The sequence below is a fragment of the Eutrigla gurnardus genome (genome assembly GCF_963514095.1).
Source record: "Eutrigla gurnardus genome assembly, chromosome: 17".
Taxonomy (NCBI): domain Eukaryota; kingdom Metazoa; phylum Chordata; class Actinopteri; order Perciformes; family Triglidae; genus Eutrigla; species Eutrigla gurnardus.
In genome coordinates this window covers 18422704-18449399 of record NC_139928.1, presented here as the reverse complement: position 1 = coordinate 18449399, position 26696 = coordinate 18422704, and the positions used below count along the sequence as shown (strand labels likewise).

The following is a 26696-nucleotide window of genomic DNA, read 5'->3' as shown; positions in this document are numbered from 1 at the left end:
CCAATCAGGGTCAAGAAAAACTCTTCGGCGGTGACCCTGCTCTGATTGTTATCAGTAAAACGATCCTGCTAAGATGGAGTGCTGCAGGCTGGAGCTTCCAGAGCCCAGACCTCCATAAGTGTTGCTTGACGGGAGGCCTCCTGCCACGGTGACCTCAAGCAGCCAAACTGCAGAGAGCAGGCACGAAGCCCGAAGCCACAGACGGAAATGTGAGAGCAGCAGCCCCGGCTGACACACTGTCGGAGAGTTAGGCATGTTATCCATACAGTGTGACGGGGGAGGAATTGTAGCAGGAGACCTTCTGGCTTTTTGACGTATGATGAGAATTCAAAAAGCAGGAATTTTAATTATTTTAATTTAATTATATGAATATACTTATATTGTCTAATTAATATAATTCTAACATACTTTTTATTGAATATTAAACTACTATGGATATTTATAGTGAATATTCTTATTATAAATATTATTATTGTTATAGTAATTGCTCATTCAGGCGTTGGTACATCTGCAGTAAACAAACCCAGAGCCGCCCCAGCTTTTGATCTTTTTTTATCCTCTAGAGGCCAAAATCAGAAGTTTAAGTGTGAAACATCTGTGGGCCGACAGGAAGTGGCTGTCATACAGCGAGGAGAACAATTCTTCACTCTGCGGTTAACTTAACAATGTTATTGTGGTAAATATAGTTCAGGAAACTTGTTTACATAAAGCGTGGCGTGGGTTGAGGGGGTGGCGGTGTGTCACTGGGGGTTTGTTGGGTCACAAAGTCCAGGGCCATTAATTAATCCATGGTTCTGAAGGTCTGAATAGGAGGAACTGCTATTGTTGGCCAGTCAGGGTAAATGAATACGAGGAGTTTATGTTCTGATTCATTCAGTAATAACTTTAAACTAAACCACACTTAATCACAAAACATAGGGAATAGTATTCCTATCTTTAGCTATGGCATTTATACAAATAAAACTGAAATAATGTGACTTTATGAGTGAAAACTGGCAGGAGAAATGGAGCACATCGCCATCCACAGCCCAAAGTGTTACCGAGGCTGAACCCCACACTAATTACACGCCGGCGATGTCGCTGCAGCGATCGGCAGGGAAAACGTCGAAGCCTGGACCGCAGCTCTCACTTGCATGAGGAGAGCACTCCAGGCGAGGAGCGCCCACAACAAGAGTGAAAGGCTCAGACCGGGGGAGGCACAACATGTGATTTGGAGGAGGATCCCTGTCAGGGTTAAGAGCCTGCAAAAGCCCCGTATATTTATCTAAGGAAATGGGTTGCTGCCTAGCAATGCTGTTTATTTAGGCAGCAGGAAGGAGTGCGATGAGGTGAGGAAACCATCTCACAAGGTTACTTTCAAAACTGTAATTACAAACAGATCGGCGATTGTCTGCTTTGAATTATTATCAGCATGAAATCCGGAGCAAATAGAAACAATCAAAGGCGATAACATCAGCGGGACTACTGCTTCTGATTGTTCCCAAATCCAATTGGAAAGACGTTAAATGATCTAAGTGGCGAATTAAAAATCAAGAAAACCTTTCCGCTCTGAGTCATCCGTTTTATAAAGCAGCTGCAGCAGACAACAGTTATGATTTATTGATGCAATTAAATCCGTGTGATACCACTTTATGTAAAGCCCCGCCTCCCCCCCCCCCCCCACCCTGACAGCCTGACATGGGCGATGCAGCCAAACCCTCCCGAGTTCACATTATCACCCACAAGAGGAATGCCGAGACTCCGGCAGCTCAAGAGGCGAGGAGAGAGGGGTGAGCATCCGGGGCTCCCTCTCCATTCCTAACGCTGACCCTCCCAGCTCACACACACACACACACACACACACACACACACACACACACACACACACACACACACACACACACACACACACACACACACACACACGAGTATGGACTACAGTAGAGAGATCGCTCAGTCTCAGCCTCCTATCACATTCATGATGGTTTGATCAGAAATCTAAATTTGATCCATAAACATGGCACCAAAACGTGAATCTATGAGAATGTACTTGAAAACAGCTCTTTGGAGTATTTTTTTTAAAGCATTGGGCTGATCCTGAAAAAAAGGAGGACCTCACAGACTTGAATTGGGGGTATTTCCTCTCCACCAAAGTACAGCATGAAACCCTGAGCGTTGGCTGCGGTGAGGACTGCACACAGCACTTCGGAGGGGGCAAACTTCAGTCTGCTGCTGGCGTAACGGCGGGTGTGGTTGAGGCAGGCAGCAGCGACGGCATTGAAAGAGAACAGAAAATAGCTGTGCTGGATGCTGGAAGTGGAGGGGGGAAAAAAAGAGAGAGAGAAGTGCACCACACAGAACAGGACCTTCCAGAATAAACTCTGGGCAGGGTTTGAGTCAGAGGGGCGGCGGGACGAGCCACAGAGGCTTCGTCAGCCAGCGTCCGCGGCAAGAGGCTGCAGCGCCGTTGCGTACCATGTAATCAGGAAGTCACAGAGATGGGGCTGCCTTGTTTGAGGCTCCCTCCAACATCTCCACCAGAGGCCTGCCAGAAACGTGTGCGGTTGAGTTGCTGCCGCCTCCGCAGGACGCGGCGCGATGATGTCAGCCGTACACACGGGAACTTTCCGAAACAAAGGGAAGTCTGTGTGGTTGGGGTGGTAGCTGGCGGAATAGTCGGGGAGGGTGGGAGGAGGTTTGGGTTCTAGGTTTGAAGAGAACACACACTCTCTCTTTCAGCCGGGGGTGAACCCAGACCCCTGTCATTAAATCATTAGCACCTTCTCGTGGACAAATACATGCGTCCTGTACAGATGTGTGGCTGGGGTCGCAATGCACGCTTCGGTTCCCAAATGTCTGATTCCACAACTACAAAAAACATATCATCACACAATATCACACATCATTCAAATAATGGTTTGTTAGAGGCACAACTATCCTCCTGTGGCATGAAACCATGTCTTCTATGTACCAACATGTGAGTCTGTTTTACAAAAAAAGAGATTTTACAATATTATCAGGCAGTTTTAGCTAGATAATCCTGTTTTAGTATTAAAGAGGTAAATTGATAACAGTGTGGCCATACCATACTATAGTGTGTCTACTGGAGAGAACTGGTTTAAAATGTGCTGCTTTGTACGTCACATGTCTTTAATGACAAATTTAAGGAGACAATATTCGCTATCAGATTTATTTTACTGAATAATATAATTATGATATTTAAATATTGGTTTCGGCAACAAAAACCCATTATCTCTCAGGTATTAAACTGCATTAAGTGCATCTTTTCTCGGGGTGGATGTATGGGTCAACCCAGGAGAGAAAATGTGTTTCCTTAGACACATAACTAAGACTGCAGTTTAGCTTAATGGGAACATCATTTTTAGGAGACAGGGTTGTTGGTTTCCACTAACTCCTGGGAGAGAAATTAACCTCTTTAGCTGCTAAATGCTACACCTCTGTGGTGTTGGGTAGGTAGTGTACACTCCTGCAAGTATTCTTAATTTTGATCACTTTTCCAGTGAACACACTGAAAGCTTAAAATCTGCGTCAGAATGTGGTATAGACTTGGAACCCAGCTGTTTGTCCTTAAAATGGCTGCTTGGCAACGTTAGCATCCAAACTAAAGAGCGCGATTAGCTAACGGCTCCTCTGTGGCAATAAGGGAAACGACCAGCGCTAACAAGACATTTTATCAAAAGTGAAGGGCAAACCAAGAATACTCTGACCCATATGTGACGAACGTCTGGTTACCTCCAGACGTATTGTAATGTATTAATAAAACGTCAAGCGGTTATAATTAAAGTGACGGCGCAGCTCACCGCACACTTTGTCCGCCTCCGAGCTGCAGACCCCTTTATTTATTCAGAGACTGAGGTCAGCGGTGTGGAGTGGTGGTTGGGGGACCAGATGGGTTTAAACCAAAACATATCTGCAGTTGTCCACATTTTTTTCTTTAGACTCGACCACCAGAGCTACTGTGGTTAAAGCTCATGACTAAGCTCTTACAGGCCATGCTACATCACTTTGTAACTGTCTGTGCTGCCGTCGACGACGCAATGGAAAAATCTGAGTCACCGTCGTCTGGACAGGAACTGAGTGGACTGGTCTGTCTAATAGCATACCTATGGTATTCCATTCAGAAATGCGACGTCTTTGAGTAGCATAGCAGTGAAACACATCGCCCCAATCTTTTTTAACACCTGAGGTAAAAAAAACAAAAAAACCCAATAAAACGGGGGGAAAGTGTTGAGGCGAGAAGTGACGAGGTAAGTAGAAAGAGTAGAAAACGGGTCTAATGGCTGTACCGTGTGTTGGTGTAATTGTCACAGGAAACCAAACAGTCTAGCTCAGTGGTATTCAACATCAGGTTCGGGCCCCTGAGGGGGACGAGAAATAAACCCGAGGAACTGCAACACCATGAATGGTTAAATTATGTTGTTTTTTGCTTCTTTCTTGTAAAAGGAAGGCGCCTGCGGTAGAACCTGCTTTGTTTGAGGACATGACAAGACCAAGAAGCTAAGGAGAAGTGGTTTAGCAGACCTGAACGACTGGATGTCCTCCCGCCAGGGCCTTCACCGCTCCCCGGCTGCCCTCCGTCTCGTAGTGGGCTCGGTGGTGGGACTTGGGCTGCACGTCGATCTGCAAGCTGTAAGGGCCCGAGCTGGACGGCAGCTGCCAGTCGAGAGCTGGCAGGGACGGGCTGTCGGGGGCCAAAACACATCCGACATGGCGACTTAGCAAGGAGGCCTTATTTTAGATGCACTTATCGAGGTAGAATGTGGAGAATGAGAACACTGTGACATGCCGGAGTTTGTGATAAACCTGTTATGAAATGACAAATGTGTTTAAACTTTCTCCTCTACAGTAAATATTCAAAGTGTGGAGAACATTTCATTCCTCAGTAGTTAGAAAAATAGCGAACCAGTTGCCAGTTGTTTTAGCTTTGAAAAAAATCTCAAACACACAAACAGCTATTCCCCTCAAGCTCAGGTTTGAACTGATGAGGTGAAAATCCTCATCTGTAAATCAAACTGTCATTCCTTGCTTACCTGATGTATTGCTTTGGCTTGGACCAGGAGTACGGGTGCTGTGGCACGTCCAGAAACCCGCCACAGTAGCCCTCCTTCTTTAACGGCAGGCGGTTGGAGGGGTGTTCGTCCTGACACAGCTCCCCCGGATTCAGCTCCTCACCTCCAGGCTCCACCTTCAGGCTGACTGCGGGGTTCTGCTCCAGGCTGGTTTTCCGGGCTTTAATTGGGATTCCCTCCCCGAGGTCGGCCACTCCGTCTGTGGTCAAGGCATTAATGGCCGCCAGGATGGCTGAGTTGGTGTACTGGTTGGTGTTTGGCAGCCAGCTCTCCTCTGTGATACTGAGGCGAGGGGAGGTCTGCGGGGACAGACCGGGGGAGTGGTTGGGCGAGTACGGGAAGTGCTTGTGCGATGCCCCGCCGCCGTTAAAGCTGTACTTCCTCTTCGCGCCACAAGGGGAGTTGGGCCTGGAGCCACGCTGGCCTATCCACATGTCGTCTGTTATGCTTGTGCGAGGGGAGGTGGAGGGGGAGTGGCGAGGGGAGCCGCCAGAGGTGCAGCCGTCACCCGGCAGGGCGAGGGTGGAGCCCTTGGGGGACACGGAGGGAGACTGCCAGGGGGAGTTCTGGGGCGAGTTCTCGTAGTTGTAGGAGAAGCTGGATTCATAGGAGGAGGCGTCGGAGTGGCAGCTGCGAGACGAGATGCTGCTGGCCGGGCTCAGGCAGCTGGGGTCGCGGTAACTGTCGGCACTGGGGAGGGTCAGCGTCACGATGGAGTTGACTCGCTTGGCAACGGGGAGGTTGCTCTCCTCCACCTCTTCCTCGGGGAACTGACCGTAAGCGGTGATCTCGATGCGAGGGCTCTCCAGGGTCGGAGCCCCGTTGGGGCGGACGTTTGGGGGTGAATAGTAGCCGGCCGCTCTCATGTCATCCTGGGTGTCGTAACTGTGAGGCTCGCTGACGGAGACTGATATAGTGGGGCTGGACTGGAGGCTGTGGTACTGGGAGGGAAGACAAGAGTTGCCCAGCGGGAGGGAGAGACTGACGTTTGGCGTGTAGCCATATGCATCTGGAAGGAAAACAGACTGACTTTGTTACCATGATAATCAAACACACATTCCCTTGCTGAGTAGGAGACAGTTGCCAAGTTGAGTATTAAGAGCCGTGTTGCCTATAATGGCAACTATTTCCCGATGCAGAATGGGGATCCCCAAACACACGGAGGCCGGTGACACAAAACATCTACGAATTGCTCAAACTAAACAATGCCAGGGTGAGAGACGCGAATAAAGCTGCCAAAAATAGCGGTCTAAAAATAACAAAAAAGGCGAATCCAGGTGGGGTTTTCTTTCCACTTCACATTGCCAGATTTCTGCCACTTAACGCACATGCTGCAGCCCATAAAGTGTGACATTATGAACACACACTAATGCTTTTGTTGGCCAGTTTCACGTTCCGACAGCCATCGAAAATAAACGCAAAAGAGGGACATGATTGGTTTATTCGCGTGCTGTAAAGGTGCACAGCCAGGGTTGGGGATTGGGGTGGGGGAGCTTGTGGTCTCGTGCCAACGCTCCCTCTGGGTCACATGAAACTCTGCCTGTCTGTGGCGAAAGGCTGAGGTCACAACCAGGGGGTGGGGGGGGCGGGGGTGGAGGGGTACATGGGAACGGGGAGCTGTGGTTATATGGTGCATGAAGCTGGTGAACGCGACCACAGTGGAGCGCATTGATGCGGATGGAGACGGCCGCTGCAGACAGACAGCCTGCAGTCACCGCAGCTCCTGTCTGCTGTAAATTAAAGAGAATTAGGCGGCCCGCCATGAAGACTGTATGACATCAGCGCAGCATCATATGACTCCTTGTAATGAAAGAAAAACGGTGCGCCCATTTAACGCTGCTTGCGGTGGGTGACACAGTAGCTCTGAAATGTTTGTTTTCCGTAATTAGACTGCTGTGAATTGGCCGACATCCTAACAGGTAGCCTGGGGGGCCGCCGCCATCAAACGACCACGCTGAACACTGGCAGCTGATTCTCACACACACACACACACACACACACACACACACACACACACACACACACACACACACACACACACACACACACACACATACAAACTTTACCCACAATGCCATGTCAGCCATTAGCGCAGGTTCAATTTTGACTATTTTGGGAGCACTTTTAGTCACGGTGGCTCACAGGAGCAGCGGAGCCACGCCCACCATGCCCAAAATCCCAGGGAGGGGCGCACACTGGACCTCTCCACCGCCGCTTTAATGCTGTTACAACTATTTAATAGTGTTATAACTGTTTAATACGGTTATAACTGTTTAATACTGCAGGCTGAAGAGAGATAGAAAGAGAGAGAACAGAACGTGTCAGTGTGGGCAAAGCTCAATGCGTCACATCGGTGGCGTCAAGTGTCAAACTGATGGGAAGTTGAGGAAATGTCACATTAACGGCGTCGCCGCGCTGTCAGATTTAAATTTAGGAGGAAAAGGAGAAAGCCCGCTGTAATAAATGAAAGTCAAACTCACCCTCTTCAGCGGATTTCATGTTCTTCTTTTGCGCAGAGAGAAAACGTCTGAGCTCAAACTCTGAATGCGGCTGCGGATGGGAGCGACTCCTCCATAAAGCGGAGTTTATATATTCCACAGCTGTTGCTCGGGATCCTCTCCCGCTGGATCGCCGCAAACAAACAACGAGAATGAGAAAGTTAACAAAAAAAAAAAGAAGAAAAAAAGGCTGTTAATACTTCAAAAAAGGAGGAAAAAGTCGCATCCAAAAGGAGGAAAAATCTATAATCAAAGGAGATGCGTTCTATTAAAACGCGCGGAATAAGACCATGGCTGATGTGTTCTCTCAGAAAAGCTATTTTCGTCGCCGTGTTGAGAGAAGTGACTCTGCGTCGGGAGATCCTGCCTCTGCTGGGTCGCTATGACGCACTGCTCCAGCGCACACAGGACTCCTGCGCTTTTAAACTCGGGGATCACCTCGGCGGCGGCGCGCCGCCCCTCCGCGCTCTGACGCATCTTACCCGCCCGACCACCAGATGGGTCCAACGGAGAGATCCTCTCTCTCTCGCCGGGGTTTCCAGAGGGGCCAATTAGCGGAGCTGGCAGCGAAGCCCGACGGCTCCCGAGATGAGGAAGAACGAGCCTCGCCACTGGGACGGACAAACGCAAACCTCCAGCGGTTTGGAACAAACATCCTCCTGCATCCGGCGGCTGAATGGGAGGGAGATAAAACACCATGATATGTTGGGTGCCAGATGTTAAAAGAAATATCCATAACTGACATAATGAGCATTAATCTGCAGTATCTCCCCTTGGCTTCATCTACTCCTGGAATCTCCCAAATCAAGATTTACGTGCGTGCTAATCAATCTCAGGCATGTTTACATTAAACTGCAGCCATTTTCACCCTGAAAGCACCATCCATCAACTAGTTGGAGCCAGTGGATGTGAGGTTTTTTGATTACAGCTGAAGCAGCAGGTGAGCTGAGGGGGAACATGCCAGACAACACGAGACATATAAACCATATCCCTTCTGATGTCATAAGTCTCATGGGGTTTTTGAAGTTGTTGCAAAGACAAATGATTGCTCTCCACTCCCTCCTGACAGACTTGGACGTCTGCGGGCCAGTAAACACATCATTATCCATACTCTCATATAAGTGCTATATAAAAATCAAGTCATATACCCAGTCATTTGACACGCCGAACTGAGAATCTTCATAAAGGTTTCCATAGGCCGCTCTCTCTGCGGTGGCTTCTCTCCCTCCTCCGCGGCGCATCCAGTCCCATGCAGGCAGAGCTGGTGCTATCTTTGTCAGGTCCGGAGCTCTCAGCTGCTGGCAGCGGCCTCGTGGTTTTCTGTGATGACAATAAGTCACATGGTGGCTCACTAACAGCCTGTCCGTCCCTGGAGGTGGGAAGCTGCATTGCTGCACTACTAAAGTCTTATCAGCTGTCCCCGGGGGCCGTCATGTCACCTCCACTCAGCCAGGGAGGGTAAAGTTGTGTCTTCATTTAAAGGTCAGAAGTCTTTTGCTTGTTGTCTTATGGCTGCAGCAATGTCTTCTCTGCAGTGAGGTCATTTCTTTTGGGACATTCAGCAGATCCAGGCAGCAACCTCAGCTTCTGAAATGCCTTAAAGTTGCATTCTATTTGCTGGCCATCAGGGGGCGACTCCTCTGGTTGCAAACAGAATCTATAGATTGTATAGAAGTCTATAGGGAAATTACCCTACTTCTCTATTGATTCATTATCTCAGTAAACATTGTAAACATGAGTTTACGGTCTCAAAGATGAAGACATATTAAAGTGAGTGCAAGGTTAAGATCATATTTTTTACAAAATGCAAAAGGTTCTACATTAACTGCATTAAATAGCTTAAAGTGCATGTTTTCAACCCATTTCTACACCCTGTATTACGGTACAATCTTCCTGAAGTCTGAGGATCCAACCACAGGATTGTCTTTATATATATCTCATCAGACTGCTTGGGGAATTTTCAGCTTGTAATCCACATTTGTCTCCGTTGTGCAACAACATGGCCCACATGTCCCACATCCAAAAGCAATATTCCCTCTTCACCCACTGGGATCTCATTCTGGCCGAGCCCTCTCCCCAGCGGACTCTCTTAAGGAATGACGGTACTTGTGAAATCCTAGCCGTCCGTTTCATCATGGGGACGTGGCTCGGTGCCACCCCCAGTCATTTGAAGATCCCCACACGTTTCTTTGACCTCATGGAAATCTCTCATTGGGGGGGGGGGGGGGGGGGCTTCATGGGACACGAGGGGGATTGTCACTCCACAGTTAGGTGTAACTGGAGCAGTAAACACTTCCACCCGGCTGCAGTTAATAAATAGCTCCACTGCTGATTGACTCGTGGTCCCTTCTACGTCATGGCGGTGCTGAGGCTCGTAGTTTTTTCAGCCAGGCCTGGTGCTGGTTAGTGGATATCTTGGTAACAGGCCGTTACAGACCGGATGGACCCGGAGCCACAACTGAAAGAAGAGCAAACTAGATAATGAGAAACAACACCGACGCCCTGCACCGATGATGTAGACACAGCAGGGAACAGAAGTCTCCCTTTGATATCAATATACTGGAACTGCATGCATGTCTTCAAGATTTTATTTTAAATAGCAAATAAGCCACAAGATAAAAACTGGATTAGAAACAAATTACATACAAAATAAGATATTAAAGAAACCAGTTAAGACATAATACAAAATATATATTTGTAGTCTATTAATTTTGTTTGTGCAATTATTTTAATGTCTTCACTGCTGTCAGAACACCTGAGCAAAAATATAAAAATATAACATACAAAAAAAAAACAACAACAAGAAAACAAGTGACATCAAATGAATTAGGATATTTTAAAAGTGCATCTGAAGAGGGAAGAGAAGTATGTGTGACCATTGAGGGTTACATCAGTACAAGAAAATATATTTTAAAAAATTAACAGGTGCATGGTGCTTATTATACATAAGAGTTATAATGGAAATGAGCTTCAACTTTATCATCATTACAATGAAATGCTGTCTCTAACCAGAAAGCAAAGAAGCCGTAAAGTAAAGATATGGGGAAGCTGAGTTATGGAGTATTCACAGTAATTATGTGCACTTTAACACTAATGTGAACTTAAACAAACACACTTGTTTAAACTGTAACACAATAAACCAAAGGTTTACAACTCTAACTTATAAAGGGATGGAAAACGAACATTTTAATTGACAAAATTGCGAAAATGTAAAAATAACACACGAATAGGCCTAACGGTTAACTTCCCTAATGTCCCGGATGTACTTAAAGTGGCGTAGCTATCGTCCAAAAGTAAGCTAGCAAGTCAACAGTCTGCTCCATCAACGACAAATACCAACGCAATAAACTATTAATTTCATCCATTACGTTACATTTACGTTACTGTACCTCCATCTTTTCTTCCTCTTTCTTCCTTATTTTCCTTCTTTGGGTGCCACAGAGTCTTGACATGATAACGCTAAAGTATTAGCATCTTTTCTGGGGTCACGTCACGTCAGAATCAGAAACCTCGCCCCGCCCCCCCAGAGGACAGGTAAAGTGGTACGAGCCGAGAAGGGGGGGACCCTAAAAAAGGCCTCTCCATTATTTAATAGGCTTTGCTATGCAGTTATGTTGTTGTGAGCTTATGTAATATTTCGGAATTAGAGTAATTAGGGTATTTGTAAAAAATAAATTAATAAAAGTTAAACATTGAGATTTGTTTTTCTTCCCCCATTTGCGGCGCCCCCTATGGGTGACGGCCTATACAGCCTACTGTTACAGCCTACAAAACACAGTTTGGGTCTCTACAGCTAAAATCCACCTTATTGACAAAGTTATGGGGTTGAATTTGTAAATAACCACAACCAGCAGTGATGTCACAGCGTACTGACACACCCTAGAGTACACGACTACATCGTTGAAGCAAAGCTCAAGCATCGGAGGACGAGGAAAACGAGAGTTTCAGCTGCTGTCAGGTTGCTCAACAAACCTCAAAACATTCAGCAGTGAGGCTTTAAGGCGGTGACACAGTTGGGCAACTCGTATGACCAGCAATGAACTGGTCACTAGCTTGTTATTATTTCCCCAAGTACATCTGTGTCACCAAGGTTACATCCGAAATGCCTCACTCATTCACTTCTCCTTAAACAGGGACTTTATGGTGAGTAATCTGTGAAATGAAAAAAAAAAAAAAACACTTTCTCTGCACTTTTATTTACATATCAGCTGACGCAAAATTAAAACCTGACAGATTAACATCCATAATAAATACTGACATATTTTTATTGTAGTGAATATATATATATATAGTAAGCTAATTTGTTGTAATTTAAGTTCCCCTGGTAAGCAGTGCTTTTATTGTGAAAGGTGTGAATGAAAGGAGCAGTTTTTATGTGCCAATAAGTGTATTTTCACAAATAAATCAATAAATACAAAGAACTTTGTGGCCATTGTGTTGTGAAGCTCTGCTCACATGAAATATACTCTTCTCTCGTCCGTCTGCCATCTTCAGTGCAATGCATGATGGTATATGAGGAATTGTGGGATAATTTGGATCCACTCTATAGAGTATAACCATTCTCACTTTATCTTCAGACAGCTACAACTCACTATATAGTATTTGGGACGCAGCCCACCAGATTTAATATCACTGTAGGGTTCAAAACAACACACTTTACTCCACATCCTCTGTGCTGCAGTCCTTTTGGCCACAATCACGTCACTGTTTCAATCAGGACTCTAGATCAGCTCGTGTCCAGGAAGCATTCCAATACGTTTCTGACCCCACCGCCTCACTGTGATCGCCGCCGCTGCCAGGAGCGTTGCAAGAACGTGTGTTTCCCCCAAAGCTTTGGCTGCTGCATCATCACTTTCAGGGTGAGGGAGGGGGGGGGGGCTGGGGGTGGTCTCGCTGTCACAAACCCACACATTTTTGTCGTCCGCCATCCCGTACGCGGTGCCCGGTATGACGTGGTTTGGCCTCGGCGAGGTGGAAAAGACCTCAACTCCACTTTCTTTCCACAGCTCTAACCCTCAGAATCCGGCGTTCTGGCTTTATTTGTGTCCCGAACCAAAACACGATGGAACATTGGACGGCTCTGCGAGTTATTCATAAACTAAGAAACAACCCCAAAATGCCGGCTTTCCCACTGCTGAATCACCTGTTTGTTTTGGAAAAACCCAATTGGAAGGAAACTGAAAAAAAAATATTACTGTACGTCTTTGTGTTTTTGCGCCCGCTCACACACACACCCCTCGCCATATGTGCACTCATAACTGCTGTTTTATAACGTGTTTCCTGACGTGAAATCATAAAAAACATGAGAAATATTCTCTACCACTACGAGAAAATTGCTTTCAGGGGACATGAAGTACTACGTACTCTGTTGGAGACCGAAAAATGTGCAAAAACTTTAAAAATAGGGTCTTTGATGCTGTCCACCTGAAAAAGACGCGGGAGATGAAAAGAAAGGCAGTTAGAGCTTGAAAACAGACATTTTTGGAATTCAAAAACAGGACATGAATAGTGCTGCGTTTGTCTCGGGTCAGTTTTGGACGCCAGGACTCTCACCTGGTGATGTAATCAGTGAGTCACTGCTATTAGTCAGCCTTGTGTTTATATTACAGCCATTTTGTGCTCTTAGAAAGTAAATATCTGTCTTTTTGGTGCCTCTTCTCTCGGGTCAGCTTTTATTTTGGCGTTATTTGACCCGTCAGAGGAACGCTGACCCCGTCACCACACCCCACCGCCGTCCCCGCTCTTTCTTACAGTCAGACTTCCTGTCTCCCATCAATGTTCTCCTTTTTTGCTCCGCCGCCGTGACGGAATCCCCTGCTCTGTTTCCTGTTGTGAAGTCCCGTTGCTAGGTTACAGCCGAGGGAGGAGTTTTTATAGCCGAGGGAGCGCTCGCAGAAGGCCGGGAGGTTCATTTTCTCTCCCTGACGTCCCAAAGCTGCCCCCCCCCCCCTCCAGGGAACACTGCAGTTTACTATCTCTCAGCTGTTGGTCCACGTGGCCAAGGTCGTTTACATGGACATGCAGAGGAGCCAGTGTGACTGCAGCGCAGTGACCAGTCTGTTGAAGGTCTGGGAAACGGTCTGTCCTCACGAGGAAGTCTGCACCTCCATGATCCAAACAAAACAAGCTTTTACTGACTGGAACAGGAAGAATACGCGGAAAGATAAAAGAGGAGTTGAGAGCGCAGAAACAAAACAAAACCAAAAAAATATGTTCAGAAATATAATAATAGCTGAAAATTAGAGTTCAGAAGGTCTACAGACTAGCAGGGGGAGGCAGAGGAACATGCTAGAATAAGTACCATTATTAGAGGGAATGATTCGTTTATTAGTGCTCTAATATAGAAGCTATATTTTTAACTAGTTTTTTTGTAAATACATGTAAATACACTTCTTTACACATCTTAAAATTGTAATTCTAAGTCACATTTGAGTCGGCAATGAAGGTAATTGAACTGTACTTTAAAGAATAAGAGATGAAAGCTCTAAAATATATAAAAGTTAGACACTATAAGCAGTTGGACTGTTGAGGAAAGCTATATGAAGTGTATTAAATGTAAATTGAACATGTAGAATGTTTCTGAAGTGCCAGAGATAGTTGAAGTGTGTCCACTGTTAGCAGTTGAAGCATCATTTTAAAGAATAAGAGATGAATGCAGTTGAACTGTAAGTGGAACAGCCAACAATGGTTTTGAAACAGACGAGTCAGTTTAGAAGTGAAGTGTCGTCGGAGTGAGAAATTAAAGTTTTATTTCTCCCGTTTAGTTTCACCGAACACTTTGTTCCACGCTCACGAAATGTAAGAAATCTGCGGTCGCCAGTTCATCGTCATAAAAGAACAAAATGTTTTGAAAAGAGTTCTGATTTATTTGGCAACTGTTTGCAATTTTTGAAATCCAAGTAGCTGATATTGCAACTTTGTGTACGTCTAAATAATAATAGTCATCCTCAACTCTTCTTCCCGCCACGGAGCCGGTCGGGGAATATCATTACCAGTAACTTTATCTCTGCTTGGTTGTTGTTTCTTAATTCGAAACAGGGTGCTGGGGATCGCTACGGCAACCTCAGGCAGACGGAATATGGCTGCAGAAGCCACTTTGCCACTTAGTAACAAGATAGCATAATGGCTGGTCTCCCTCCGGCGCAGAAAAAAGCAGCACAAATATACTAATTTTAAAAATGTTCCAATGCATGGGAAATTCCTGCTGCGTCAGTGTTTTTTATCCCACTTAATGGTTTGGATAAAAACAACATCGAGTTTATACGGAGGGGTGCGTCACAGGAAAAGGCTTCGTCCTCGACGGCTTCGAATTTAGTTACAATTTGTTGTAAAGTAGAGATGAAAACACTGGGTTATTAACGTCCACTGTTCTTCACATACAGGAGAGACATTGTTGTCTTTGCAGTCCTCATTTTACATAAAGTCTCCACTAAATGTATGAAAACACATTTGACTGCCAAAGTGCTGCAGGACAGACGGAAGGAAAGGTGACTGATAGTGATAATGATAAAACCCTGTCGTGGCCAAAGAGGTGAGTTTGTATCAATAAACCAGCGTATTTATAATTACACTGCATGGAAAGTGCAAATTTAAACACTACAAACTACATTTAGGTCTTTAGTTGTCTGTGTTTGTTTCATCTAAATATTACGTTTACATCATAATCCTTTAAGACGGCCCTTAGAGGCATGAACATAAACACTTAGAAGGATTTGGCCATTTCTGGCAGCAATGAATGAATAAATACATCTATGATGAATTTTTCTTCATTTTTCTTTAAAGACTCGATGCCTCAGGAGGTCTGAAGGGAACAACCTTATTAATTGAAGCTATTAGAAATGCATCAGAGTAAGCTATTAGAGTGATAATGATAAAAAATTATGTTTTTTTTTTTTACATTTTTGTAATAATTCCTATTCTGATATAATTGTTGTTGTTTTTTTTTCCTATTTTAAAAACATTTTCTGCACACGTGAAACTCCCGGAGCACTTAGCTTTGTCCTTCCTCCATATAAAGAGTTATTTGGGGATGATTCGGTTTTCCTGCCTCGCTCATGAACAAATGCTTTGCCTTCAGACTTAAAAGGGACAGTTCACCCCAAAGTCACTTAGAATGCATAACTGTCCTCCTACCTGCAGTGCTTTTTATCAATCTAGATGGAGATTCATTAGAAAAACTCAAAGATAATAATCCGCAGCTTGTTGTGAGGAGTTTCATGTATGGTTGAAAGAAAGTAGTTCCTCCATGGAACGGCTCACAACAAAGTCCTTTGAAAAGCTGTGACTGAAGTGATGATGGATGCACAGACGAGAGCTAAAAGTACAACTAAATATTTTTGTATGAAAATGAAAAATATTAGTGCTAACTCACAGAATCAGCTTTGTTAAATCTGTATTTTATTTTTATGTCTTGTCTTATATTTCAGAGAAGCTTTTTCAAATGTCACCGTTTCTAATAATCCCATTTTCTTTCTTTAGATGTAATGATGAACATGAAAAGGAGCCTCAGAATGATCTCTAAATGACATTACGATAATACTCAGAATGGACGTGAAAAGGCCGACCCAACAAAAGGCGAACTGTTCTCGGTTAAGTTCAATAAATCATTAGTCACATGGACATTATCCGGTTCATCGAAGCTCCTCATGCAGCACATTAACTGCAGCTGCTCTGGAAAACGCACCACAAGGATCTTCCGTAGACGCACGTTCTGTAGTTAAACGCAGCTCTCGTGGAGCGCCGCTGCAACGTGAACACGAGGAGATGAAAGGGAACATCTCTGAACATGTCGAAGCCAGCGGACCATCACATTCATCCCTGCTGGGTCACTCCTCCATCCCGCAAACTACTTCCACCTCTGTGGGGAGAAATTGATAACACATTGTCTGTTTGCTCCAGGGCTGCCTTCGATTACACAGTAAATATATATAAATATATATGTTTTTGTACTTCCTCTACAGTGTGCACATTGAAAAGCACAATCTGTAATTACTATGCCTTGTTTCTAACTCTCGTTACATACAGAGAGCCTTTATTATTTAAAGACCCCCCCTAGATGTGTTTTAATACTCTCTATTCTTTGTTTCCGAGGTTTTTTCTCCATAAATCTTTCAAATACCATTATTCATTGTTTTAGCTACATCTTCTCCTTCTTTACACAAACAGAATCGAGCTGAAATTACATTATTTTATATCAAAATCCAAGGTTGTATTCTTCCTGGAAAACAAAATATGACGCTTGCTTCCATCAGATATACCAACCCATGTTAACCAACACTCTCACGACATCGTCTGCAACTTTTAGTGTCAAAGAGCGAGAGAAGGTCTTTCTCCTGCTGCTCTACCCATAATGCAGCGGGTGTTTGCATCAAACAGACACTCTCAAGCGCTTAACGAGCGTCGTGCCAGACGCCAAAGAGCACTGACCAAACTATTCAAAACTGTTTGACAGCTTGGCAGCGAGAACTGGTTGCATATCCAGCCGTTTGTGGCTTGGTAGGAACTCCAGATCCCCAAATGTTTGTGCAGAAGCAATGAAAAGGTGAGTCTTTCATACCACGGCCCCTTTAAGGTAGTAAACTCTGATGTTTTAGAAGTACTCACATCCTTTACTTCAGTAAAATCACAAAAGTTTTATCAGCTAAAATACTCAAAAGTATCAAAACTAAAAGAAGTGGTTCTACGTAGAAATAGAATGGAAGTAGAAACCGTATGTTGAACTTTTAACAATATTTTACAAGCTTATGTTTGTGTTTTTAATCTGGTTTTATAAAGCAACTTTAGTAATAACACCAGTTATGTAAATGTAGTGTAGTAATGTAATACTTCCTTCTAGAAGTATAAACTATCAGAAAATGGAAATACTCAAGTACCTCAAAGTACGCGAGTAAATGTACTTGGTTACTTCCATTACTTCTATTACTCAAACAGACATTTTGAATGAAATGCTGTCAGTATGTGAGTTAACGAGTACTTAACGAGCTCTGATCATATTATGCTAAACATTATGTTTAGGATTTATAATTTCCACAGCTATTTTCATTAACTACATTTGGATCAAAATCTCCAAAAGGTCAATAAACTGTATTTTAGTGTAATGCACCTTTACTTTGAGCCACATCCTCTTCAGTCGAGGGTTTAGTCTCTGTCTCCATCTAGTGGCGACATGAGGAACCTCATGAATGAAATTAATAAAAACTGTCTCTGAGTTTCTGTTCCTGCACAGAAAAAGAAAAAGAGGAACATTCTGGCATCAGTCATCTTATTTTATTATTCATGAATCAATAACAATATTATAAATATCAGACACACCGTTAGAAATCGCAGTGCAGGGCATGGAAAGCTAGTTGACGAGAAGGTTTACACAACATCACCGACACACAACAAAGATCTCAACAGAAAACACAGGAATCAACACTTGGAATTGCTCTTCATAAGAACGATAATCTAAAACAAAATGGAATTTTTTTTTATCGCAGTCACGCCATCGCTTTCTTACAGTGTAGCTACATTTCACAGCACAGTCGCCAGGATTTCAACTAAATATACAGCTACGTTTTTAGGAATGATCAACCTGAGTTAAACTCAACTAGGATTCAGGAAGAGATGACAAGCTGACTGATGAACGTAGCTAGACTGCATCCCCGTTTACTGGACCACACACTTTTACTTCCTTTCATCCACACTTGCAGTACGTGGAGCGAATGATAAAACTCATTCTTCTTTTAAAAAGAGCTGAAAGTCAACGTCCGCTACAGACCAAAGTCACATAGGAACCCTCGTGGAGTCGCATTGTCAATAAAGGCCTAAAAATAAACTGAATAAAGGTCCTTCCTTGTGACTTTTAAAGGGGCTTTACCTTCGGAAAAGGTGCAGCGCAAATCAAGCTGAAAGTTCAGATCTGGCTGCAGAGGTAAGCATAACAGAAAAAAACACACAGAAACGCAGCTTCGGTACATCAACAGGCATCGTAACGAGGCACAAAGCGAGCTGCCGTGTCCCGACGGAGGACCGGTGGTCACCGACAGTCGTCACGGAAACGATGCCGTGTGATCAAGGCCAAATATGCAGACAATACTGACGTTACATGATGCTATGGAGTGCTGGTTTTTATACTACGGAGATGATTGACATGGAGCTGGGAGGCGAGTCCCATCAGCACTTTTCTCTGTGAATGTCATGGTGAGGTTTTACATGGACAGCAGTGATCGGAGCTGCATGTAAAGGCCTGTTTGTTTTGTTTGTACGATAGGAAAACATTCAAATATTTTTTTTTTTTTATCCCTTACAGCAAAAAGACCCAGACTAGCAACTGGAATCAATACCTTGAATAAAAAAAACAACACTTAAAAAAATCTCCACATAGAAAACTTTAAACACTGAACGAAATGCATCAGAACTGTATATAAAATGACATTTGAAGCGGTTTAAAATGCTTTAAAGCAAAGAGAAGGCAGATTGACCCTTTGCAACAAACTGGGGTCAAGTTGTGCAGTCACTTACACCATGTTGCCCTTCTTTTCTGTCACTTAATCCATCCTTTTATGGTCTTTTTTTTAATGTGCTCTGTTTGTTTCCCCCAAAGTAATCCCAAGTCTCAGTGACATAATCCGAAGAACACTTCATTTCTCTCCATGTTTGGTGGTTCCAGTGGTTTCTTACCTGTCCATCACTGAGGATCAGTGAGTTTAAAAAAAAAAAAAAAAGCTCAAAGAAGCACTACGAAACTACAAAAACAAATAATCCAAAGTTGGGCTCATGAGGATAGTTTGGAGTAGCTCGGTGGGGAGAACTTGCGTTTCAGGTACTTGATGATGTAGAGAGGAAGACAGCTGACCAACGTGATGGCGGACACCTTCCACAAGAAAGGCCAGGTCGTGATGAAGGACAGGTCTGGGGAGCAAACAGAAGAAGAAGAAGCAGCTCTTAGCATCGAGTTGATGGCCTCACGGGAGAACGGCCATCCAATCAAGTAACGCTTGGACAGGAGAGGGGAAAACATGAAGAGTTGCTCTGTGTTGAATACAATCACAGCACGTTGGAGTTTATCTGTCACCACAAACACGACGGCGGTGCAACGACACAAATGGAGCAATCAGGGAAAGCTCAGCAGAACACAGAGAAACAACAGACGGATGGATGAGGGGATGCGGAGGTTCGTTTGCAGGCTGCACACCTACCAAGGAAAGCTCCAAAGGACACCCTGCCTATGCCTGTCGCCGACACACAGAAGCACAAGGAAGGCAGCGGAAACAGTGAGGGCAGCAGAGAGGTTAGCAGGGCACAGAGAAACAGGACAGAGAGACACAATAAAAGCACTTCAATAAAACACAAAGCAATGCAGCGGTTTCTTTGACAGGATTCATTATCCCACTAATTATTAAAATGAGCTTCAAACTGTTAAAAAGGTATTGAAAGCTACTTTTTTTAGTGCAGAACGGAAAGGACAACAAAGAAAAAGATGTATAAATAACATTCCCTCTCTATCTTAACAGCATTAATCCATGTGATGATATTCATGGTTATCCAAATGATGGGAATTCACTGCGATAATATCCTATATGGTCTCTACTCTGGATTGCTCGACACCCATTAACTGCTAAATTAAAGCTATGGTCTACGATTTGAAATAAAAATAAATAAAAAATCCATTCAGTCTATCAGCCGTAGGCCTGCATAGAAATTGACCAATGGGAGCCATTGCTCCGGAAGGCTCCCATTGGCTTGTAAACCCCCTCGTCTCCCCTGCTCCTCCCACTCCCACTTCGTCGAATCATGAAACACTGAGGGGAGGGGTTTGTTTGGGGGGCGGGATGATATTTTCAAATCTGTCTCAGAGGCTCAACTGATTGTCAGAATGTAGACCAAAGCTTTAAGCAAACCAAAAACACGCAACACACAAGAGGCCCTCTCCTTTTGTTTCCATCGAGCTTGAGCACATCTAACTATTATTAAAACACATTTTGTAAAAGTTTTTTTTTAAATGACAAATGAAGTAGATTCCTAAAACTAAGATGAGAAACCTACCGAAGTACTCGTTGAGGAAGGCTAGCGAGGCCAGGTAGCAGCCCAGGCTGAAGAACTCCGCCACCACCATGAGCCAGTGCCAGGTGCGGATGGTCAGCGCCACCATCAGCAGCTCCGTCAGGATGAGCGCCGTGAAGGAGATGGCGACCACGTGCACGAACTCCGACTCAAACAGCACCAGGGCGCCGTACATGAGGATACCACCTGGTGGCGCCGGAGGAAGAAACCCTTTAGTTGACTTGTGGAGACAGGTGGATGAAAAGGCGTCTGTGTTTGAGTGTTTTTCCTGCAGGACAGTATTTCTTCGAGCAGCGGGAGCATTTCTTTTTTTCTCTGGGCTTCTTTGTAATCAGCTGACATGGAGTTAAGGATCAGTGTGTCTGGAGATAAAGGCTGATTTATGAGTTAAACGTGCTCCTGAGTGATTAACATCTCACAGTGTCCAGACGCTCACTCATCTCGGGGCGCCTGCTGTATCCCGATAGCTCTGCATTTCATCATAACACAACACATACTGTGCTTAATAGCCTCTAACTGATCGCATAATTGCTCCTTCATGCAGTGCATTCCAGCAAGTCAAACAACTGTAATAAATTAAGCTAGATTGGTGCCTAATATTTCCCTCCTCCGCTGTCGTCCTCACGTTTCTCCTACCCCCCCCCCCCCCCATCCAACCCCACAGACCGGCTATTGGCCTTTAATTAAAAAACCTCGAGCTGTCAGGAAGTCACGCTCCAGCAGGAACATAGATCTTTCTCACACGCTGCATGGCTTAGCGATTACAGAAATATCGATTTACTGGACGGACAAAAGCCTGCATGTAAAAGCGGATGGTGGTTGGAAACCTAAGATACTGAGAAAGTGACTGTCCGAGAGTCTGAAGGGGCCCGGGGTCCCTGGTATTAAGACGCGGCAGACATGATGAAATGGTGGTTGAAGAGATGCGTTGACAGAACCAGACTGGCCTTTCTGTACAGATTCTGTCCTGTTGTAGTTAGTATATGTGTATATATATATATATATATATATATATATATATATATATATCTGTAACATAACTTTTAGAATGAGTCTCTGTGTTCCTTACCTTGATAGACGCTGATCAGAACCCAAATGAGGAAGGTTTTGAAAGACAACGAACGTCCCTAAAAGAGAGAAACATTCCCTTGAATGTCACATGATCACGCAGATAAAAGTACATTATTTGTCAAACTAAAAAAAAGGGGGGGTTTACTATACCTTGGTGAGGTCTTTATAAAGCTCCGGGTAGAGGAGAGCCATCTCTGGCTTCACGTCTTGATCCAGAACCAAGGAGAACACGGGGAACATGGTGTACATGGTGGCGTACCTGCACAGAACAACGCGGCGTTTAGATGCAGACGACGGGGAACACAAGTAATAGATTACATTATCGACAACATCCACACATCTGTGCAGCCACGCCGTTACAACAGGAGCCACTGTGTGTTCCATCATTATATTCTGCCGCTAGAGGTCTCTCAATCAAAACAATAACAAAAGACAGAGTTTGGTGAAGTAGCATGGGATCACGGGAGTTATTGTCTTCACCTTGCCCTCATTACGTTCTGCTTGTCCTACTTAGGATTCCTTCAGTGTTAATGATTCAGGAGGTTTGTATTATCAGCAGGAGTCTCCTCCTCTCCAAAACTATCAGACTCTAAAACTAGAAAACCAAGATGGTGAAAGAAATCCTGAATGCTAAATTGGTGGAAACATTTGGGATAATCCAATTCATAACTTAAGAAAATATATATACAAAAAAAATATAACATTTTAATGTGGAAAAGTTTGTAACAAGGAAGTTTATGATGCTTTGGAGGTTCATACCCGACCATGAGGAAACCCTGGTACAACGGCACAGAGGCGAAGTAAAACACGGAGGAGAAAACGGCCTGAGGAGAGAAAACCAAACGGTGTCATAAAGTTAGCTGTTTGGGAACTTCATGGTCCACGTTGTGGAAAATGGTCTTTGGCTTCAGCACTAATTAAAAACATGACCATTAATTGAAAACAGGCATCGGGAATAAAACGTCAACAGACAAGACTTTTGAAAGCCATTAAAGAAAAATTCCCACAGGTTTTTTTGAGGCGACCCTGTTTGTATATATGTGTGTCAGTGTTGTGTAATGTGGAGTGTACCTGCATGGCGGAGATGATCATTCCTCTGTGCATGACGAACTGACCCAGCGCTGCAGAGCGCTTGTAGCTGTTCCTGCCGTGAACCATGAGCAAACGGCCGATGTGCTTGAACTGAGTGATGGAGAAATCTGCGGCCAGAGACGCCTGCTTCCCTTCCTGTCGACACACAAGAACAGAGATTCAATGCTGGATTGTAAAGTATTTGAAACATCTGCTTCTCAAGAAAAATACATTAAAATAAAGGCAGATATATTGTGTTCAACCTGAGTTTCAAAGGAAAGCTGCTGTTAGTTTTCATAAGACGTCTCCTCATGCTGTTAAGTTCTTTACAGATGATCAGAGACAACTCACTTTCCTAATCCAGGAAAACACTTAATAAAAGGAAATAAAGTCACGGTGTATGTATCTAATGGAGGTCTTTACCTTTCCTTCGATCCCGATACCACAGTCTGCAGCCTGGATCATACTGACATCATTTCCTCCATCACCTGCCACAACATGGAGAATTTTTTTTAAATTATTTTATTGAGTTTTCTTTTTTAACTTGTGTTCACATTTACATTGTACATATTTTTCTGGGGTTCTCTCCACCATTGTTTGCACGCTTAGATATCATTTATACATCCTTTAAAATAGATATTCGGGGGTCCCATGTCATTACTTTCTGTAGTGTTTCTGAAATAAGTTTACAAATATTAGGGAGCTGGGTGCTTCTCTTAGTGAGCTTTGACTGCCATCTTGTGGATAAAAGGAGTAAGATGAGCTTTGGTGTGTGTGTGTGTGTGTGTGTGTGTGTGTGTGTGTGTGTGTGTGTGTGTGTGTTACAGTAATATACATCCACTTTGAGCTTGAATGCAATGTCAGCAGCTTTGTGCAGTTAGATTTAGGGAATAAAAAAAATCCACTGGACCAGGGATTTTATTAATCTGTCCAGTTTACTCCCTAAAGGGACTGAGCTTAATCTACAGAGTTTCCAGGCCCATCTATGGACTACAGTCAACGACTCGTCATGCTGCTCAGTCAACACTCACCTATGGCACAGGTTCTGTTGGCCGTGTGCTGCTGCAGGAGTGTTACGATCTGGGCCTTCTGAGTGGGCGAGCAGCGGCAGCAGACCACCGCTGGACACTGACACGCCAGCTCCACAAACTCATGCTCGTAATACCGCAAGCACACCTGCAACGCAACGGAGGTACAACCCTCACTTTACTGGACAAGTTCCACATGAAAGTGTAGACCACATAAATGAAAACACAGATCCGTTTCTTTTCAAACAAAATGTAAATCAGAAGCCCTGAGAGGTGAGGAACAAACTTATTCTGCTGATGCATTTTCTACAGTTTACTGCTGTAATACTCATTTCAGCCACTAGAGGCTGAAGTACACCACTACCACATGTTCTGACTAGTCAAAGTACTCATGTTTTCTTCCAGGTGAGTTTTAATTGCGAGTTTAATTGAGTTTTTAAAAATATACAATATTCACCTGTCAAAAATGTGTTTAAAAATACTTTTTTTCAATTATTCTTAAGTCAAAAACACAGGAGAGAAACCAATTTAGTTCAGACTTAGAAAATGGATCACCAAATGCTAAAAAAAAAATTTGCCTTGTAAAAACAAAAACAAAAAATCTTTCTCTTCAGATCCTCAAGTCCTTGGTTGAACTCCAAAGTATTATTTTTGGCTGCAAAGTGCTTTTTATTCTCCCATCGCCTGTTTGGCTGCATCATCTGCTGCACAAGGAAATGTCACTGTGTGCCGTCTCGTGATACCTCTAAGGAGTCTCCAGAGATGACCAGAGCACAGTCATGTTTCCTTCTGAAGGCGTTGAGCTCCAGATGGGCCTCTCCTCTGCTCGAGACCTGCTCCGGAGCCACACAACACACATTAACGCCGTGAGGACATTGAGGCTTTTGTGATTGCAGCAAAGCGCCGGGAAAGAGGGAAAGCAGAACAGCATACCGGTTTGAAGACATGTATGTCTTGGGTTCTCGACACCAAATGGGAGCTCTTGGCGATGCATGTAGCCGTCTCGAGCTTATCCCCCGTCAGCATCCAGATCTGAGCAGAAAGCAGTATCAATATCATTGCTGATGTGTGGGTTTATATTTGAATTTTCTCCAACATAATATATAGATTTTTCTTTTCTATTGTTTCCAATGAGGAGGGAGTGCATGTGGCCTTTTTCAAGGTGAAAATCCCTAAACTTTTCAGCAAAGAGAAGCTCGTTTTGGCCGCGACTGTCAGACAGATACTATCATAACAAAGAGCGAAAAGCCCATTTGTGGGAGAAGATCAGCCGGACGGACCCTGAATGTTGAGTGCCGTGCTTGTATCGCCACGCGTGTTGTCTCCTGACGGATCGCCCTCTTTGCTCTGATGTTACAGCTGTCAGATTGAGCGCTGACAAGCTCATCCATACAAGTACCATGGTGAAAACGAACAATGTCAAACACATAGATAGTAGGCAAAATAGATAATAAAGGGGCGATCTAAAAGTGGTTAGAGGGGGTGATGTTTCCTCAAGATAATGTTGTCATGGAAACATTTAAAAGAAGCGTCCCTCAGTGTCCTTTTCTGCCAGGAGAATAGTGCCATGTGGAGACGGGGCCTTAACGTGGTGGAAGTGTTTAATCCCCGGCTAACCTTGATGCCAGCGTTCCTGAGCAGCTCCAGCGTGGGCCGGACGTCCGCTTGGAGTTGATCTTCCACGCCGGTCAGACACAGAAGCTCCATCTCCCTCTCGAGGCTCTCGACCACCGCTGCCACCTTCAGGCCTCGGTCGTGGATGCTCAGCTTGGCCTGGTTGTAGCGGTTCTGCACATAGAGGGAGGTGAGAGGGGTCAAAAAGACTGGAACAACACCAGGAAACAAGCCTGTCGAAGCTTGTTGAAGAAAACATGAGATTCAGTGACGTATTCAAGATGAAGCAGAAGAACTAGCAGTGTCCATCCATACCTCAAAGTCCTGGTACTGCTCCTCAGACAGAGACTTTTTGGCTACCACCAGCGTTCTCAGGCCTTCCCTGGCCATGTTCCCACACTGACAGAAAGAAGAGGAAGATGTAAGGATTTATTCTACATTTCAAGCATTTCTCTAAAGCTTCATTTCGTGCCTGGTTTGGACGATTTTGGATATTTAATAAACTTTTCCCCGAGGATGAATATGAACGTAGTGTGAATCATGTCTTCTATGAGAGCGGCTGCTGTATAACTACACCACGTACAGTACTGTCAATAGCAGCATATTGTTACCAACACCAAAGAGATCAATAGTGAATAAAACAGCCCCTGGTGAAATCCAGAGGACACAGTAAAACAAAGGGATGGATGGCGGTTTATTTTTAATATGAAACACCGATGGGGCGAACGTGTCCCGTTGATTGGTTATTGACAAGCAGAGTAACCGTAGCGACAAGGGGGGGATATTACAGCCACATCTATAACACCATTGTTCAAGAATATGACATACTGTAATTACTTCAACTTTATGTAGGTCACTAATTAAATCAAACGCTGCCCCCAGTGCTAAATGACTCAATAATGCCAATATAATTATGAACATATGCACACAAGACCTTCGACCACCAAACTGGTGTAGACATGGCCCGCGTGTCGCTCCATGAATGTCCTGATTACAACAGAGTGCTGCACTAAAAGATGTCGCCGTGTGTCACGATGTATGCATTTATTTGTTTTTTAAATTTATTCATTTCAGAACAATCATCATCTCGGCCGAGGGTAAGCCTGTGGGGAGATCATGTGTCCATCGCAGCCCATCTCACATACTATCTGACTCATCAGTCTGATATTTTTATGACAAAATGAACATTTTTACAGCAGCTAGAGGCTCCTTATTGTCTTTGTGTGATGCATTGTGGGACAATAGTACACGTGTGAAAACTTTAAAGTTGGAATAACCAGAAGTTTTCCTGTCCTTTCTAT

General features: G+C 44.2%; 2 protein-coding genes across 4 annotated transcripts in view; both read right to left on the bottom strand.

The window, feature by feature from the left end:
* Window positions 1-8005, bottom strand: part of nfatc1 (nuclear factor of activated T cells 1) — a 36975-nt gene extending 28970 nt beyond the window's left edge. The window contains exons 1-3 of the mRNA XM_084032365.1: window positions 7550-8005; window positions 5031-6078; window positions 4522-4681 (exon numbers count right to left, since the gene is read on the bottom strand). Coding sequence (XP_083888491.1) covers window positions 4522-4681; window positions 5031-6078; window positions 7550-7568 — 1227 coding nt within the window. The 5' untranslated portion in view covers window positions 7569-8005. The remainder of the gene's footprint in view (window positions 1-4521; window positions 4682-5030; window positions 6079-7549) is intronic.
* Window positions 8006-17818: 9813 nt separating this feature from the next.
* Window positions 17819-26696, bottom strand: part of atp9b (ATPase phospholipid transporting 9B) — a 37616-nt gene continuing 28738 nt past the window's right edge. For 2 of the 3 annotated variants that reach the window (XM_084032500.1, XM_084032498.1), the window contains 13 exons: window positions 25711-25794; window positions 25399-25569; window positions 24715-24813; window positions 24525-24614; window positions 23785-23929; window positions 23177-23241; window positions 22754-22909; window positions 22442-22506; window positions 21833-21941; window positions 21681-21738; window positions 20594-20797; window positions 19747-19779; window positions 17819-19459 (listed from right to left, as the gene is read on the bottom strand). In XM_084032500.1, the coding sequence (XP_083888626.1) occupies window positions 19323-19459; window positions 19747-19779; window positions 20594-20797; window positions 21681-21738; window positions 21833-21941; window positions 22442-22506; window positions 22754-22909; window positions 23177-23241; window positions 23785-23929; window positions 24525-24614; window positions 24715-24813; window positions 25399-25569; window positions 25711-25794 (1416 nt within the window). In that variant the 3' untranslated portion in view covers window positions 17819-19322. The remainder of the gene's footprint in view (window positions 19460-19746; window positions 19780-20593; window positions 20798-21680; window positions 21739-21832; window positions 21942-22441; window positions 22507-22753; window positions 22910-23176; window positions 23242-23784; window positions 23930-24524; window positions 24615-24714; window positions 24814-25398; window positions 25570-25710; window positions 25795-26696) is intronic. The other variant, XM_084032499.1, reaches the window with a different exon arrangement.